Source organism: Balaenoptera physalus (assembly GCF_965194825.1).
Source record: "Balaenoptera physalus genome assembly, chromosome: 1".
In the NCBI taxonomy this organism is placed as follows: Eukaryota; Metazoa; Chordata; class Mammalia; order Artiodactyla; family Balaenopteridae; genus Balaenoptera; species Balaenoptera physalus.
In genome coordinates, this window is record NC_138882.1 from 160,933,837 (window position 1) to 160,951,101 (window position 17,265).

At 50.2% G+C, this 17,265-nt stretch overlaps 1 protein-coding gene and 1 long non-coding RNA gene across 8 annotated transcripts in view; one reads left to right on the forward strand and one right to left on the reverse strand.

The window, feature by feature from the left end:
* Window positions 1-5,667, forward strand: part of LOC309642666 — a 35,447-nt gene extending 29,780 nt beyond the window's left edge. Inside the window, exons 3-5 of one of the 4 annotated variants that reach the window (XR_014253309.1) lie at window positions 42-128; window positions 348-468; window positions 2,342-2,445. This is a non-coding gene — a long non-coding RNA (uncharacterized lncRNA). Of the gene's footprint in view, window positions 1-41; window positions 129-347; window positions 469-2,341; window positions 2,481-4,911 lie in introns of those variants that run through there. The other 3 variants (XR_014253310.1, XR_014253311.1, XR_014253314.1) reach the window with 3 other exon arrangements.
* Window positions 1-17,265, reverse strand: part of CFAP57 (cilia and flagella associated protein 57) — a 79,534-nt gene that overhangs the window by 18,374 nt on the left and 43,895 nt on the right. For 2 of the 4 annotated variants that reach the window (XM_082424395.1, XM_082424396.1), the window contains 7 exons: window positions 16,675-16,836; window positions 12,965-13,120; window positions 11,388-11,481; window positions 10,566-10,756; window positions 6,871-7,044; window positions 5,679-5,837; window positions 2,216-2,359 (listed from right to left, as the gene is read on the reverse strand). In XM_082424395.1, the coding sequence (XP_082280521.1) occupies window positions 2,216-2,359; window positions 5,679-5,837; window positions 6,871-7,044; window positions 10,566-10,756; window positions 11,388-11,481; window positions 12,965-13,120; window positions 16,675-16,836 (1,080 nt within the window). Of the gene's footprint in view, window positions 1-2,215; window positions 2,360-5,678; window positions 5,838-6,870; window positions 7,140-10,565; window positions 10,757-11,387; window positions 11,482-12,964; window positions 13,121-16,674; window positions 16,938-17,265 lie in introns of those variants that run through there. The other 2 variants (XM_082424397.1, XM_082424398.1) reach the window with 2 other exon arrangements.

The following is a 17,265-nucleotide window of genomic DNA, read 5'->3' on the forward strand; positions in this document are numbered from 1 at the left end:
TGAGGGGAGGCACTTGAGTCAGGGAAGTTTTCTGTTTTCAGGCACGGATGTCTCAGTTCTACAAAGGAGCCAAGGGCTTGCAGCTTCCTTCTTGCAGGGAAAGGAACTTCACAGGAGGTCCACAGCAGGTGGGCCAAATGGGTGTCTGACCCACAGAGGGAAGCCCCCAGGTCACAGGCCCCTGGGGAAGGAACTGGGCCCAGACATCAGCCCTGGCAGCAACTGGCACCTGGGGTGGGGCAGGAGAGGTCCTGTTTGACTCGTTCCCAAGGGGGTGGCATATTCCCTGCTGAGGAGCAAAGCCGTGGTTGGCCCAGTTACTGAAGGGAACGTGAATAATCTCTCAGGTGTGTTGCAGTGGAAGGCAACCGACCCAATCTTAACTGCAGTTGACAAATATGTGAGATGAGGTGGGAGAAGTGGGGCCGTGACTGCCAGGGGCCTGCAGCACATCGGCTTCCCAGGCAGGTAGGGCCCCTGCTCTTTCTCATCTTCTCAGGCTGCCATTCTTGGGCCCTGAGGTCACTCAAGAATGGCAGGAGGGCCAGAGGAGGCAGCTCTGTGGTCAGCTGGGAACATCCTTCCTTATCCCAGAGGCCAGGGAGAAAGTCATCGTCAGAAGACATATCCTCTCTGGATGCCCCAGCCCTGGACTGATCCCACCACGTGGCCTCTTTTCTGGGCCTCCTGGAGAAAAGGCTTTGCTTTTCTCCACGATAGCCCTTGTGGAGCCAATTCTAGTTGGGCCATCAGTACACTCTGCTACCCTTTCAGCTTTGCTCAGCACAGTTAGAGAAGATGGAGGGGGAGCAGGAGGCTATTTTGGAGAGGGTGGCAGGGAAGACCTCCTTGGAGAGGTGACACATGAGCTGAGACGTGAAAGACGCAAAGAAGCCAGTCATGGGAAGATCTGAGAGCCTTCCGGGCAGGGGGAGCAGCACGGCAAAGGTGCTTGTCCTTGGAACTGTCAGAAAGCCTGCAGGCTGGAGCTGGGGAAGGAGCCTGGAGATACGGCTAGAGAGGCTGGTTGAGGTGGGATCACGCAGGGCCTCAGGGGCCTCTGTAAGGAGTCTGGGCTTCATTCTGGGTGGGAGGAGATTACCACTGGGGGTTTGCTGTGGTCTCTATGTGGAGACCAGACTGGAGGCTGGAGTCAGGTCCAGAAGAGAGATGATGGAGGCTTGGACTGGAGTGATGGCAGCAGAGGGCAAGGAGGGTTGGATCTGAGATATCGTTTGGAAATGGATCCGATAGGCATCGGTGACTTGGATATAGGAGTTAAGAGAAGGGAAGAACCGAGAAGGCTTCCACACTTCTACGTTAAGCACCTGGGTGGATTGTGGTGCCACTGACTGAGAAATGGGGAACCTGGACGAGGGGGAGGTCAGGACCACCCTCGTTCAGATTAACCGTGGACCCCACTGTCAGCTGCTCACTGCCCAGGGTGGGGGGGCTGACAGGTAAACACGTCATAAGGAAATGCCCTGTGTACTGGGCAGAGGGGCCGAAGGGGAACACTTGTACCCCACTGGGCTCTCAGAAGCCCTCGTCCCTTGCTTCTGATCTCCCTCCTCTCTGCCTTCATCCTGTTTGCTTCCCAGAGCACACTCTTAATTTTGCCACTCTCCTGCTCAAGAGCCTTTGATGACTTCCTACTCCTTATCAGATGAAGTCCAAATACCATGGCCTTGCATAGGGCCCCCACCAACATGTTTAGTCTGAGAAAAAAGTGTTGAATCCGGAGGGGTGTACTTTCTGGTGGACAGGCTGGTGTCTGAGTACACATCGCCCCCTGGTGGCTGAAGGCCCAGCAACCGTGGTCCAAATAGGTCCAAAGCCCACCCCAAGGCCCCGGGGGAAGCCAAATCCCAAAGCACTTTGCTTTTGCACCACCGAACCCCCGTTGGGCCTTCCCTGTGGTTTCTTCTGCGGAGTGAATGCTGCCCACACCTTGGGAGCAGGGAGGGGCTGTGAGGAGAGCTTCCTTTCTTTTTTCTTTTCTTTTTTTTTTTTTTTAAATTTTTTTTGCTGCGCTGAACGGCATACGGGATCTCAGTTCCCTGACCAAGGATCAAACCCACGCCCCCTGCAGTGGAAGCATGGGAGTCTTAACCACTGGACCGCCAGGGAAGTCCCAGGAGAGCTTTCGTTCATCCCCTCCTGGCCAGCCAGGAATGGTTGGGAAGGAGGCCAGGGGGTCCAGATGGCTTCTCACCTCTTGAATCTGTTCCTTCATCACCTTGATCTCATTCTCTCGAGGTTCTATTTGCTTCTTCAGCTCCTTTATTTTGTAGTCAAGCACAAACTTGAATTTCTCTAGTTCTTGATTTTTCTTTTTCAGATCATAGATTCGCTTCTCCTGTGCGTGAGAGGAGAGAGAAGTTGAGAGAGCTACCAGGAGGCCCTGGTACGGAATCCCTTTAGGCAAAGTGCACAAATCCTGTGACCTCCTGATTGAGGAGGCCACAGACTGCTCCCCTTGCTGGGGACACAAAGGCTGGATCCCCCACCAGGGGGAACCATTGACTTCTTGGCTTCTGTGCCAGAACTTCATTCATTCACTCACCCATTCAGACATAGGTTTTGGTCAACTGTGTTTTCCAAAGCTCACCTGGGCAGCATCTCCTGTCCTACATGCTCTTCTACAAGAGAAGAGCGTGCTTCTTATGATTCTCCATCAGGAGGTCGTGTCTAATTCCCTCCCCTTGCATCTGGCTGGACTTATGGTTTGCTTGTATCCAACGAATGAAACTCAAGTGATGCTGCATAGTTCCCAGGCTAGCTTGGAAAAGGCCGAGCAGATTCCACCTGGTTCTCTTGGAACACGTGCTCTGGGAGGCCATCTGCTATGTGAAAAGTCCTCCTACACTGAGACCTCCAGGCTGGAGAGCATGTTAGGTGCTCTGTCAACAGTCCCAGCTAAGCTCAGCCTCCCAGCCATGCTGGTCAAGGGGCTGGACATGGGGATGAAGAAGCCACCTTGGATGCTGGTCTTCCAGCCCCCTGCTGTGGGAGTCGCCCAACTGAGGCCCCACTAGGACCCAGACATCGGGGACAAAGACAAGCCAACCCGTTGTACCCTGTCCAGATTCCAGACCCACAAAATCTGCAAGCATAATAAAACAGTTGTTTTTTACCACTACGTTTTGGGGTAATTTGTTGCAAGGCAATTGTAGTTGGAATGTAGGTCTATCCATTACCACACATTTACTGCACAAAGATCTTTTGCCAAGGTCAGAGATTCCAAATAGAAATACGCCACAGTCCCTACCCTTACAGAGAAACACACTAGCTGGGAAAGCAGATGTGTCAACAAATGTAAAGCTACACTGTGACAGGTATTGTGGAAGAGGGAGGCACATGGAAGGCGTGGTGTGTATTGGGGGTGCTGAGAACAACTTGTGTGAGTCAGGGTGGTGGTTCATGGGGACAGTGAGAGGTGAGTCTGGAGGGGAGGAGGGGAGAGAGGCAAGGGTCTTCCATGTTGGGTTAAAGAGTTGAGAATTTATCCAGGAGGCCAGGAGTTGGTAAGCTATAGCGCTCGGGCCAAATCTGACCTGCCGCCTGTTCTCATAAAGTTTTTTTTTTAATACTTTTTTTTTTTTCCTGACTGCCTAACTTTTATTTTTATTTTATTTTATTTTTTTATAATATCTTTATTGGAGTATAATTGCTTTACAATGGTGTGTTAGTTTCTGCTTTATAACAAAGTGAATCACTTTTACATATACATATGTTCCCATATCTCTTCCCTCTTGCATCTCCCTCCCTCCCGCCCTCCCCACCCCACACCTCTAGGTGGTCACAAAGCACAGAGATGATCTCCCTGTGCTATGCGGTTGCTTCCCACTAGCTATCTATTTTATTTTCGCTGCATTGGGTCTTTGTTGCTGCACGCAGGCTGTTCTCTAGTTGAAGCGAGCAGGGGTTACTCTTCATTGTGGTGGGCAGGCTTCTCATTGCGGTGGCTTCTTTTGTTGCGGAGCACGGGCTCTAGGTGCGTGGGCTTCAGTAGTTGTGGCACGCGGGCTCAGTAGTTGTGGCTGACGGGCTCTAGAGCGCAGGCTCAGTAGTTGCGGCGCACGGGCTTAGTTGCTCCACGGCATGTGGGATCTTCCTGGCCCAGGCCTTGAACCCGTGTCCCCTGCATTGGCAGGCAGATTCTTAACCACTGCGCCACTAGGGAAGCCCACGTTTTCATAAAGTTTTATTGGAATGTAGCCAAGCCCATTCATTGATGTCTTGTCTAAGGCTGATTTTATGCTACTGCGGCAGAAATGAGCAACTGTGGCAGAGACCACACTACTTGCAAAGATGAAAATATTTACTACCTTGCCCTTTATAGAAAAAAATTTTTGCTGCCCCTTGCCACAGGCAGTTGGGACGTGTGAAAGAATTTTAAGTGGAAGAGTGACAATAATTACAGAGTGTGGTGGCAGGGAGCCCAGATGGGAAGTGGGAAGGAAGGCCGTTAGACCCGTTAGGAGGCTGGTGCAATTTTCTAGAGGTCTTAACCTCTTTCTTGTCAAAAACCCTCTTTGAGTTGGGGGGAGCGGTAAATTGGGAGCTTGGGGTTGACATATACACACTACTATATATAAAATAGATAACTAATAAGGACCTACTGTATAGCACAGGGAACTCCACTCAATACTCTGTAGTGACCTATATGGGAAAAGAATCTAAAAAAGAGTGGATATATGTATATGTATAACTGATTCACTTTGCTGTACACCTGAAACTAACACAACTTTGTAAATCAACTATACTCCAATAAAAATTAAATTAAAAAAAAACCCTTTGAGAATCTGTGGAGGGCTTTGGTTCCTCCCTAAAAAATGCCCAGATACAAACGCAAATGCTCACTTGCAGAAATGATATGTGTGCACTGTCTCATTTCATCCTTATCAGAGCCCCTGAGGGCCGCATCCACAGGTGGGGAAACAAGGCTTGGATTAGTTGCCTGAGGTCCTGTGGCCGATTGCAGAGGCTGCCTTGGAACCTAGCTCACTAGGCTGAAACCTGCGTTCTCAACCACCCAGGAGTTGTGTCCAACTAAGGCAGCAATGGCAGAGGGCTGGAGAGGAGGGCACGGAGCCTGGATTTGCTCAGGAGGAGGATATGAGATTTTGGATATGGAGGTGGTGTGCCTCACAAAATGTGATGTGTTTGTTTTAGTGTTTTGTGAGAAAGCCATCCAGAAAAATGATACCACTTTCTGGGGAATCCAGTGGTTACAGGGCCAACCACAGGGGAGTTCCTCTCTGACCAGGGGGACCACATGGGCGATGGGGTGGGTGAGCTGCCCCCAGTCCATGGGATGGTCACCCTGGGATGCCTGGCGCAGTGGCGAGCAGGGGCCTGGCAGTCAGCACTCAGGTTGTTACCCCAAGTCTGTCATCTATAAACTGTATGACCCGGGGCAAGATACTTACCCCTCGGAACCAGTTTCCTGAGCTATACAACTGGGTTGCTCATGGTCCCTGGGGTTGTTGGGGGAATTGAATACGTGTTTACAGCAGTTAGCCCAGTGCCAAGCACACAGTAGGCACTTCACCCCCCCATCAAGTTCAATAAATGGGTTCCAGGAAGGCAGGGACCCTGTCTCTTGAGCTTTGTCCTCATTGCCTGGGTCCATCTAGGCTGGAGTTGAGGTGGGACACAGCATGCGCCTTTACCTTATCTTGAATCGTCTCATCTCTTTCCTGGATCTCCCGCTTGAGACCCAGGATGTCCTTCTCCAGGGACTTGATGACTCCTTGCAGCTTCACCTGCTCTCCCTTCAGAATCTCAATGTCGTTGGTTCGCTCTTCAATCTCTTTCTGCAGGCTGCTGAACTAGAGGAAAAAACAGCAACAACAGAGACCACCAGAGCCTGTGAACTCATCTCTATTCCTCCTGACTGCCTGTAGATTTTAAGAGCTCCGCATCAGAATTTGGGACAGTCAGGAATTTCCCAGGCCAAATGGGACAATTCTGTCCGACAAGATCCAGTCCCATCCCTTTATGTGAAGAAGGGCTGTCTGCCTTAAGAGGCTCCAGAGAGACCAGTTCCCCCAGCAGATCCAGAGTTTTCCATGACCACATTGACCTTGAAAGGCTGGGATCCATGCCCCATCAAGGTTGCAGAGATTGGGCCCTAACTGATGAGCCATCTTAGTCATGTCCAAGAAGGGAAGATGTGATTGCCCCCTGGATTGACTAGCAGTGTGATTTCTAATAGGAAAGAACATGAGCTTGCTTTGAACTTGGCTTCTCTAAGGCTAAACGTTTCGGGGCAACTGGCAATTCTATAAGGATCTATGAATTGAATGCCTCCTCACTCAGCCATCAGTGACTACAAACATCTCCCCTGTCTTATAACCTAAGCATCCTATACTCCCAATCTTTCTCCCACCCACAGAGTCTGAACAGGAGCACGCCTGAATCCCTGCACTGAGAGCCTGAGGACACCTCCAGGCGAAGACTTTATCTATCTCACCTCCAAAGACCTCATTTCCACTTTAAATGTTTAGCTCTGAAAACTCTAAATCCCACTTGCCAATAAATGAAAGCCCAGGGTGTCCACCAGTGTCACGGTGAATCTCACTGTCCCTGTAAACAGGAAGGAGGAGGGGGAGCCCCGATGGTTACCCCGTCAGAGGATGCGGTAAGGATCTGTCTGCCTGTCTGGGCAGGGGGAACCCTCACACCGGCCAGTGCTGCTTTCCGAACCCGCTTGCTAGAGATGAGGACATTCAGGTGGGATCTTGCCAGGTCATCCCGGGGCAGAGCCGCCATCAGCCGGCTCCGTGTCCGTCTGCCCACCCCATGCTTTCTCTGTAGTGAGGCCCTGATCTGCCCCCAGGCCTCTCGGGAACAGCCCGGTACCTTCTTCCTCATGATGCCCGTTTCTCCTTTGAGCTGCAGGTTTGATTCCTTTTCATCCCGAAGCTTATTCTCATACTTGGTTTTGATATCTTGGATCTCACGGTCTTCATCTTCTTCAATCTGCTTCTTGGTTTCTTCAAACTCGCGCAGCTGGTGCCTGACATCTTCCTGCGCCTGGCTCGGAGAGAGGGAGAGTGTGTGCTCAGGGGACAGGGGACACGCGGCACCCTTGTGCTCAGAGGGCCTGGGACGAGGTGAACACACGAGGCCTATCACGGGGATGGGAGATTGAGTGTTAGTACAGAAGTGGAAACCAAGGCCATGGGTCCCTTGACCCTTCCACTTTTTTTCTGTCCTTCTGTTTGTCCCCCTTTCCCTAACAGATCAGGCCTTGGGCTCTATCACTTCAACCACTGTCCCACCAACACCCCCCGACCCTGTTCCACTTCTGGTCTTCTTCACACTGACACCAGCCCCCTTCTATCCTTCCTTCACTAAACTTGTGACACTTGTAACTTTATATTTATTTGTGGAATTACTTGATTGTCTCTCCCATTAGATGTAAGTTCCTCGAGGGTAAAACCCTAGTCTATCACGCCCACCAGGAGTTCCCAGTGTACAACACACACTGACACACAGTAGGTACTCAATAAGTATCTGAATGAATGAGTGAATCTTTAATTCCACCCTCTCCCTCCTTAATCCAACCAATCCCGTCCTTTTCACCTCTTGAATCCATCCACTTGATGCCTCTGCCACTGTCCAGGCCCCTGTCCTCTCTTGCCTGGACTGTTGTCAGCCTCCTAGCCAGCCTCCTGCCTCTGGGCATGCCACCCCCCACATGGAAGCCTCTTCTGGCTCACCCTTGTCCTCACGGTAGAGCCCAGACTCTTGAAACGGGTCCACAGGCTCTCAGGAGGCAGTTCTGGTGCATCTCCCTGGCCTCAGCCATCACTCCCACCCCAAGCTCTCGCCAGCGTGAACTAACTTCAGTTCCCCCAGTGTGCACGGCGCTCAGCTGCTGAGCCTTGATACCCGCTGTCCCTCTGACTCCAGCGTCTTCCCGTGGCTCTCTCCTATTCTTCCTCTGGCTCTTGGTTCAGCTGTCATTTCCCGTGTGAACACTGTACGTCCCCCATCACTTTACATTATATTGTAAATGCCTGTTTGACACGGAGGCTCCTTGACGGCAGGGCCACATCTCCACCCACCGCAGTGAACACCCAGCACAGTATCTGGTACGTGTCGGTGCTGAATGAGGAAAAGCCTAGAGCCCAGATGCTGGGAAAACGAGCTCTGCCTGGTGGAGTCTGGGGAGGGACTGGGGCAGGGCTCCTCCTTGCTCACTGCTGCCCAGGGGTGGACATTTAGATCACGGTAGAGTCAATGGCTTTATTCTCACACTGACCCTGGTATTCTCCCAGGCTGCACGTACCATCCCTGGACTGAGTGTTTTGGAGGTTGAGTGAGACAAGGTGTTTAAAACCGGGCTCAATGGCCTCTTGAGAAAGGCTTCCCTTTGCCCATCACGTCACCAGACCCTTGCTGGACAGAAGCCTGGCCAGGTCGGCTCCGACTGCAGCCTAGAGGGGCCCGCAAGCCCCTGCTCTTGGTCTGGGAGATGTTGCTAAAAAGTAGAAGCAGCCCAGCCGGTAGTAAGATGGCACTTGGGAGGAATCTCCCTAGGAAGGTTCTGAGTTGAAATCTTACTGACTCAAAAGAAGAAAAGCCTTGTCATCACTGTGAGAGGTCCTGGGAGGAAGGCTGGCCTCTCTCCCCTCTGGGAGGATCGATCCATTCACCCTAAAAGCAGAGCCCAGCAAACCATGATGTTGCTGTGTAAGCCACATGGGCAAAAGGGGCCCGGGGGCCCTGAGAACGCAGAGGAGGGATGCTTAGCCCTGTGGGAGGGGAGGGTTAGGGAAGAACTGTCAAGGAGTTGGCTCTTGTCCTGAGCCCCTGAGGGGGCAAACAAGTGCCTAGATGAAGAGGCACCATCCTGAGCAGGGGCTCAGAGGTTGTGCAGGAAGCTCCCAGAGGCTCCACCTCACTGGACAAGGGCAGCTGGAAATGGGGCTGGGGAGGTGGGCGGGGCAGCGAAGGAACATTCCTCACGCCGTGGAACTGGAAGCAGGCCAGGCTCAGGTAGGGGTGGAATCTCATAGCTCCCCCTCTGCTATCAGAGCTCAGCCTCTGCCAGGTCTGCGGGGCCTCCACCCTCTACTCCTCACCACCTATATATCCCCCACTGCCTGGTCACCCTCCCTGTTCACCGAAGACTTCTGGATGCCGACTCACCGTCTTCCCTGCCATCATCAGGGTGGTTACAGAGGACCCTAGAACGTCTCCTGGTGCGTTGACCCTTATCTTCCTGCACCCACTCTCAGGTCCACCCCCTGGAATGGTGCCACCTCTGAAGTCCTAAAATACAGGCCCTGCTCTTTGAGCACAGGTGACTCCTCTGTTGGATCCCAGGTATGCCATCCCAGCTCTCCACCTCATCACATCCCCTCGCCTGGTCTTGATTCCTCCACTGACTCTTGGTGCCTTACTGACCCTCTCTGGCCTGGACCCCGTGGCAGGTCACCAGCCGACCTTTATTTTCACCACTCAGAGAAGCCCCAGCTCTGGCTCAGGGCTGCTCCATGCCTTCCTCTCTCACACACCTATTTGCTGAGCCCTGCTGTGGAAAAGCACACAGCCTGGTGGGTGAACGCCGCCAGAATTCGCCTCTCAGACCTCAGCTGGGCCTTCAGCTACAGACCTGCCCGTCCTCTTCTTGGTCACTCCCTTCCTCATTCCCTTCAAAAATCACTCCATACTTTCACGACTCTCCTGGGCTCTCATTGTCAGCAGCAACGTCTGCCAGAATTTCGTGCCAAAAAGGACACCATCTGGCCTCTCTCATTTTTCCCTTTATCTTCGGAAACGAGATATTTTGGCAACCCAGCTGCTTGAATATTCTATGACTTTGCTCTGCCTGTATGTTCTTAACTTCCTGCATTTCCCAGTCTCCTGGTTAATTCCAGCTTCCATGCCTCCTGGATCTCGGTAGCTCCTGCCAGCCTTTCCAGACCTTGCAGGCCAGGGTGGGTGCTCTGTGTCTGCATTCCCCACTGTCCCGTCTACACCTTGAAGAATATCAGCCTGTGTGACCGCCTTTCTCACCCACTGAGAACCTGGCCCCATATTTCACTTCGTTTCACCACCCAGCACTCAGGCTGGTAAACCAATAAGACACAGTCTGTGTTTGTTGAGTCAGTGCAGGAATGATTTCACTGGCTTACAATGTCTTGCAAGACATAAGACGTTATGAAGGGGTTTCAGGCAACCACCTTTCCCATGGTTCAAGTTCCTGTTCCTCTCCAGTTCTACAGGCTTCTTCTAGAAAGCTCTCCCCAGTGCTTAAGGCTCGAAGGTACAGTTAGGAGAGAACAATAGTTATGAACTTAGTCTATCCAAGGAACTTTAGTTTCAAAAGCTGAGCACCTTCCAGCTCAGGGAGTCCCTTGGCCGCCAGGGAAACAAATATATAAACAGTACAAAACAAGGCCAAACGAAACACACTCGGAAAGGAAGGTGGGGAAGGAAATGGAGGTCAAGCGAGGCTTCCCACAGCTCTCTGGGCTGTTCCCAGGCCAGGTCTGCAGGATGGCACCGTGACAGGCAGGCACAGCTCGGCTTCCTGCGAGTACCTCTTCCAGGAGGGTGGTTTTCTCCTGCAGTTTGGCCTCATAAAACTCAGTCAGCTCCTCCAGGGCCTGGCTCTTGGTCTCTTCGTTATCCCGAAGCTGTTTCTCATACTCTTCCTGCATCCTCTGGGACTTGAGCTGCAACTCCTGGTACTTCTCATATTCTAGAAGCAACTTTTGGTTGTTGCAACATTCTGGAGAGAAGCAAGGAAGGTTATTTCAGGAGGGACAGTAGCATCAGCCTCAGGGACACCCAGGGGAGCCTTGGGTGCTTTTCCAGCCTTGGGCCCCCTTCCAGCACCAGCTAGAGCTTCTGCCTCCACAGGCGAGATACAAATGCACACCTGTCTTCCTCACGGGCCCCCCACGCCATCGTCTTGTCTGGCAGCCTGATTTCCTCCCTTCACCGTCTAGGCAGAAAGGTTTCCAGGAAAGTGCAGAGGGGTATTTGGGGGGTTCAGGGTCAAGAAGAATGCCCTGAGTGTGCAAAACGGGTACTAGTACCCCCATTTTATGGAAGAGTAAACTGAGGCTTGGTGAGCTTAGGTGATTCCCTAGAGCACCCAGCAAGTCCAGGTGAATCTGGGACCCAAGGCAGCCTATCAGGCTCCAAACCCACACTTTTCCTATCTCCTACTGGCATGCAGTAGGTGTTTAATTTGTGTTTAATCAGTGAGTAAATACACAGGAGCAAAAAGCACGGTGAGTTCCAGGGGATAAATGTAGGCTGTTTATAGACTGGGGCTTCTGCTGAATCTGGAGGACTCTCAGACTTTGCTCCCAGTCAACTGCCCTCTGCCCAGTGGCCTCCACTGATGGCCTCACCCAAGTCCTGCAGTTCCCGGCTCTGTTTTTCCAGGAGGTCGTCCATGTGTTCACGATGGAGTGCATCCTGCTTTTCTTTTTCTGTTCTTAAAACCTAAGACACAAAGTAAAATGTTCTCATTTCTACACATCTGCTGAAAGCACCACCATGAGAAGCACCAATTGTACAAGTGAGAGCCTCCTTCACTCACAAACATTTCCCAAGCCCTCACTTTGCACCGAGCACTGTTCTACAAGCAACATGCAAGCTATCACTTTTATTTGCATTATATTCTGCTCTGAAAGTTCTATACTATCTCTATTTAGATCCTTCTACAAAATGAATCTTGTCAATGATGAGTTCAGTTTTGGACATGCACCAAATGGATTTTTGGGTGGAAAAGGTAAGGATTGATTTGAATTCTCTGTTGTCAGCACATTGCTCTCAAGGAAATCCTTGGCTATGTTAATGTATCAGCTTCTAAGAAAGTTTTCTTTAATGGAGCAGGAAAGCTCCTTGCAGGAAGGGGAGGTATTTAACTTTGTGCTCAGATTACAGAAGGCACCAATGTTTGTTGATTAAATGAATGAAATAATAAAATTAACTGCCAGGGTGTTTTTAGACCCATGGAGATAACATAAAAGAACAAATATCACTTGAGCAAAAAACTGGCTGTTCTGGTGAAGGGCCAGGCAGATTTGTACAGAACAGAGAAATCATTCTGGGAGAGTCTTGGACCATCTTTAACTACAGGAAGCCCATTTAGACTATTTTTTAAAAAATTAATAATTAATTATTTTATTTTTTGGCTGCTTTGGGTCTTCGTTGCTGTGTGCAGGCTTTCTCTAGCTGCGACGAGCGGGGGTTACTCTTTTCGGTGCGTGGGCTTCTCATTGTGGTGGCTTCTCTTTGTTGCAGAGCACGGGCTCTAGGCACACAGGCTTCAGTAGCTGTGGCATGCGGGCTCCGTAGCTGTGGCTCGCGGGCTCTAGAGCGCAGGCTCAGTAGTTGTGGTGCACGGGCTTAGTTGCTCCGAGGCATGTGGGATCTTCCTGGACCAGGGCTCAAACCCGTGTCCCCTGCATTGGCAGGCGGATTCTCAACCACTGCACCACCAAGGAAGCCAATTTAGACTAATTTTATTTAACCTACTGACAATTCTGAGGTCAATATTCTGCTAGCTCTTCTCTTTCCATACTTTGTTTTTCTTGTTACTTTTCATTTTGCTTTTAAATAAGTTTCTCTTGACCACAAAGGTAATATATTCTCATGGTGGAGAATTTGGAAATTATAGAAAAGCATAAAGAACCAAATTTAAACTATCCACAATCCCAACTTCCAGAGATAATCACACTGTTAGCTATTTTCTTAAAAATCATTCTATGTGTATTTATTTTACATCATTAATAGCATTCACTATAGAGAGTTCTATATTCTGCTTTTTTTCCCCACTTAGCACTTTGTTGTAAGCATTTCTGATGTTATCAACTATGCTTTAAAATCGCACATTATCATATGTCTTATTGTTTGAGCGTGTGCCAGTTGTCTTGAGTGAGCAGGAAATTTCTTGTTATTTGCCGTTGTTGGTTCAACAGACCTGGTTTTTCATTTTCAAGGACTCCATTTCCTGGAGGAACCTGTCCGTTAGCTCCTTAACCTTCTCAGAATAGTTCATATCCTTTAGTCGGAGTTGATACTCATTCTCCATTTTTAATTCTTCCACACGAGTCTTCAGCTCCAACATAACCTGAACCTTTGGGAGAAGGACACAGAATCAACAACAATCACAGTGCGGGTGAATCAGACTATTTAAACCCGTGGCCTTGAGCTCTCTGAGACCTACAGCTCTGCTCAGCCTCCAACGCACGTGTCATCTTTCTGCACAAGACACACAGACCAGACACTAGGAGAAATATGAGCTTCTTCCTCTACCCTCAAAACGCGTAATCAGTGAGCTCCACTGTGCAACAGGCAGTATGCTAATAATTCACATCTCCTTCAACTATGCTTAGATGTCACCTCAGTGAGGTCTACACAGACCACATGATTTAATCCTGCTTCCTTCCTTTTCCCATTCCCGGCACCTCTGACTCCCCCCACCCCCTTACTCTGCTCTACTTTTTTTATTATTCCCTTAAATCTTGGCACTTTTAAATGTTACTTATTATTTTATGGTCTTTTGTTTTCATCCCCCACTAGAATTTAATCTCCAAGAAGGCTGAGATCTTTGTTGGTTTTGTATGTTTATGTACCCCAAGTACCTAGAACGGTGCCGAACACAGAGTAGGCACTCGAAAAATATTTGTTGAATCATGATTCCTGCCTCCATGGAACTTACAGTCTACTGAGACAGCCAAGGAGACATAACATTACCAATTGTGATAAGTGCCCAAAGCCAGGGAGTGTGCACGCAGGCTAGGGTAGAGAAGGACTGAAGGCGGATGCATTGGTTGGGGGGGTTCTGCATAGTTCAGGTGGGGGATGGTAAGGGCCTGACCAGAGGTGGGGAGCAGAGAAGAAGGGAAAGATTCCAGAGAAAGATTCCAGAGAAAGAGATTTTAGGGAACGTGGTGCCTGATGGGTTGTGGGGTGAAGTGAGAGGACTGTGGATGGAGACCGTCTCCCCGGCCCAGACCATTCCTTGAGGGTTGCATTGGCCTGTCTTGCTTCACTGCTTTATCCTGGGAGCCCAGCACGGGACCGGCACTAAACAAATATGTATCGGATGAATACATGGCCCTGGGGGCCCGCCGCGGACGAGTGGGACACATTTTGGTGGGAATGACCTGGTTCTGACAAGTTGCATTGGAAGCACCTGCTCATTGCCCTTCTCCATCCTTCTCCACTTTGCTGCTACAGAGCAGTCTCTTCAGACACAAATCTACTGAGTCATCCCCTAACTTAGATCATCAGTGGGGCCTTAGGAACCATTCCCAAAGTCTGAAACATGGTGTCAAAGGCCCCTCACTATCTCTCTGTTTCACCTGCAATGCTTCTCTCCGGCACCCCCTCTACTCTCCAGCCCCACCAGCTGGCAGCAGCCTCCCCAGAGCATCCCCCCTCGTCCGTTTGCACCCACTCATTCCTCGGGGTGGAAGGCCCTTTCCAACTTGTTCTGGAGGCTCCATTCAAGGCTCACTTCCTCTGGCACCAGCTGGCCTGGGTCAGGGTCCCTTCCCAGTGTTCCCACAGCACAGTTCCTTCATAACACTCATTACACACTTGGTTCCCTTGTAAAATTTTACCTATACCTCTTCCCATGATATAAGCCCCAGGACCATCTATGTCTTTCATTTCTGTAATCCCAGACCTAGCACAGTGTCTGGTACATAGCACATCTCTCTGCAAATACTAGGTAGGTGCATGAATAAATGAATGACTGGGTAAATCACGATAGTTACATAGAATGTCATAGAATGTAAAGAAAAAGAGAGAGCTGGGAATTCTGGGCAATGTGGCTTTTAAGGCCAGTTGAAGGAAGAGCCAGGAAGGGAGGTGGGGAGGAACAGTCAGAGAGGCACACAGGCAATGATGTGGTGTGGTCTGGAGCCCGAGAGAGAAGGGAATTTCAAGAAGTGAGCGGAACATACACTAGTCACTTCCAGCTTGGCAGCCGTGCTGTCAGGCCTAGCTGGGGGCTGGGGGCTGAGGTCAGGAGTCAGCCCAGACACTTCCGGCTTTTGGTGCAGCCTGGTGTCTTCTACTTGGTGTCTTCCCCTCCTCTCAGGGAAGAAGAGAGAAAACAGGGAGGAAGGAAGAGGAGGAGACACATTTGCCTGCCTGCAGGAGGTCAGACTCCTAACTCTCACAGGCTTTCCCTCAGCCTTTCCTCCCACTTCCCTTTCCTGAAGAAAGTTCCAGGGAGCTCTAGGAGGGCTCTCCAGCAATCGCCAGGGGCCTATCATCCTGCTCTGGGGCCACTGTGGCATTGTGGTCCCGTTGGTTTCGCTTGTCTCTGTCTCTCACTTGACTGTGAGTTTCCTGATCACAGGGCCCATCCTGTCTTCTCCCACATGCATCCACAGTGACCAGCACACAGTAGGTACTCAGTGAATACGCTTTAAACTCTGGATGAACAGCAGTGAGCTCGCAGCTGTGCACCCTCTGCAAGCCCTGTGAGGTTACCACCCATTCGGTTTCTCCCTCGGGGAGCGCAGCACTCAGAGCGCTCAAAACACATCTTAACGGACTGTTAGCCGCATCAACAGGAGGGAAGGCGCTCCGAGGTCATGATTAGGAGAGTGGGCTCCAGATGAAATCTGGATCGGAACTCTGGGCCTACTCCTAATTAGCTCAGTGACTTTGGACACGTCACCCAACCTCTCCAAAAACATTTTTTGAAACGTGGGGAAAACAACAGTATCTTCTCCATAGAGATATTGGGAGATTTAAATGAGAAAATACTTATAAAGTAATTAGCATAGTGTCTGCTTCGTGGCTAACCTAAAAAAAAGTTGGTGATTGGTTATTATTACTGTTATTGTTTTATTATTGAGAGGAGTGGGTTTCAGGACTGTTTTTTTTTAAATTTAATTAATTAATTAATTAATTAATTAATTTATGGCTGTGTTGGGTCTTCGCTTCTGTGCGAGGGCTTTCTCTAGTTGCGGCAAGCGGGGGCCACTCTTCATCGCGGTGCGCGGGCCTCTCACTATCGCGGCCTCTCCTGTTGCGGAGCACAGGCTCCAGACGCGCAGGCTCAGTAATTGTGGCTCACGGGCCTAGTTGCTCCGCGGCATGTGGGGTCTTCCCAGACCAGGGCTCGAACCCGTGTCCCCTGCACTGGCAGGCAGATTCTCAACCACTGCGCCACCAGGGAAGCCCCAGGACTGTTTTATAAATATCTTTGTTTTTTTTTTAAAGAAGGTTCCAGATACCAGCAGTTATTAAGTTTCACAGATACAACTGGAATATACAAGGTTGTCACTTTAATTTTGTAAATATTTATCGGAAATATTTATGTAAATATTTATTTACGCCTAGCACGAGCTGGAAACTGTTGGTCATACAAGCGAATTATATGTCGTGGTTCCTGCCCTCAAAGAGTAGGAGAGGAAAGATAGGTCACAGGCTAGAAGTAGAACTCAGTGTAAGTCAAGACGATCACGTGGCAGAAGGACAGGTGGGGGTGGGGAGGAAACAGAATGCAGCAGCGGTGGCGTGGGTGGGCATGTACAGGGAGCTGTGGGGGTCTGTGCTGGGCACAGGGGAAGCCGGGCTAGAGAAGGGCTCTGTGCCGGTCCCAGGACTTTGGATGCAGCCTGGTACGGAATTTTCATGTCCCTCTTCACTAGATCCAATTCTTACCTTCTCTTCCATGTCCGTCTTGGTAACCAGCACCTCTTCAGCAAAGCCCACCTCCCTCTCTCGCTTGATTCCCCGACCATCCTTATCAAAGACCTTCCAGGTGAACAGGCAGCCATCCTCGGCGACGCTCAGCAGGAACTGGTCATCAAAGGTGAGCGACATCTGAGGTGAAAGAGCACAGACAGGAGGCTTTCGCAGGCCGTGGAGAGCAGGACTGAGCCAGCTGTTGTGCGAGCCCTCCCTCCATGCCTGGGTACAGCCTCCTGGGGAGGAAGACTCTATCTTAGAAAAGAAGTGAGACAAGAACCCTCACGGGCTTCTGGGAACGAATAAAAGAATAAGACTATGTATATGTTCTCTGTGGCTTTGGAATCTTTAGAGTCAATTATTATGTACACTATATAAGAACTCTCAAAACTCAGCAGTAAAAAAACCCAATAATCCAACTAGAAAGTGGGCAAAAGACACAGAGACATTTCACTGGAGAAGTTATACAAATGGCAAATAAGCACATGAAAAGATGTTCAACATGATTAGCCATTAGGGAAATGTGAATTAAGACTATGATGAGATGTCACTATACACCTCTTA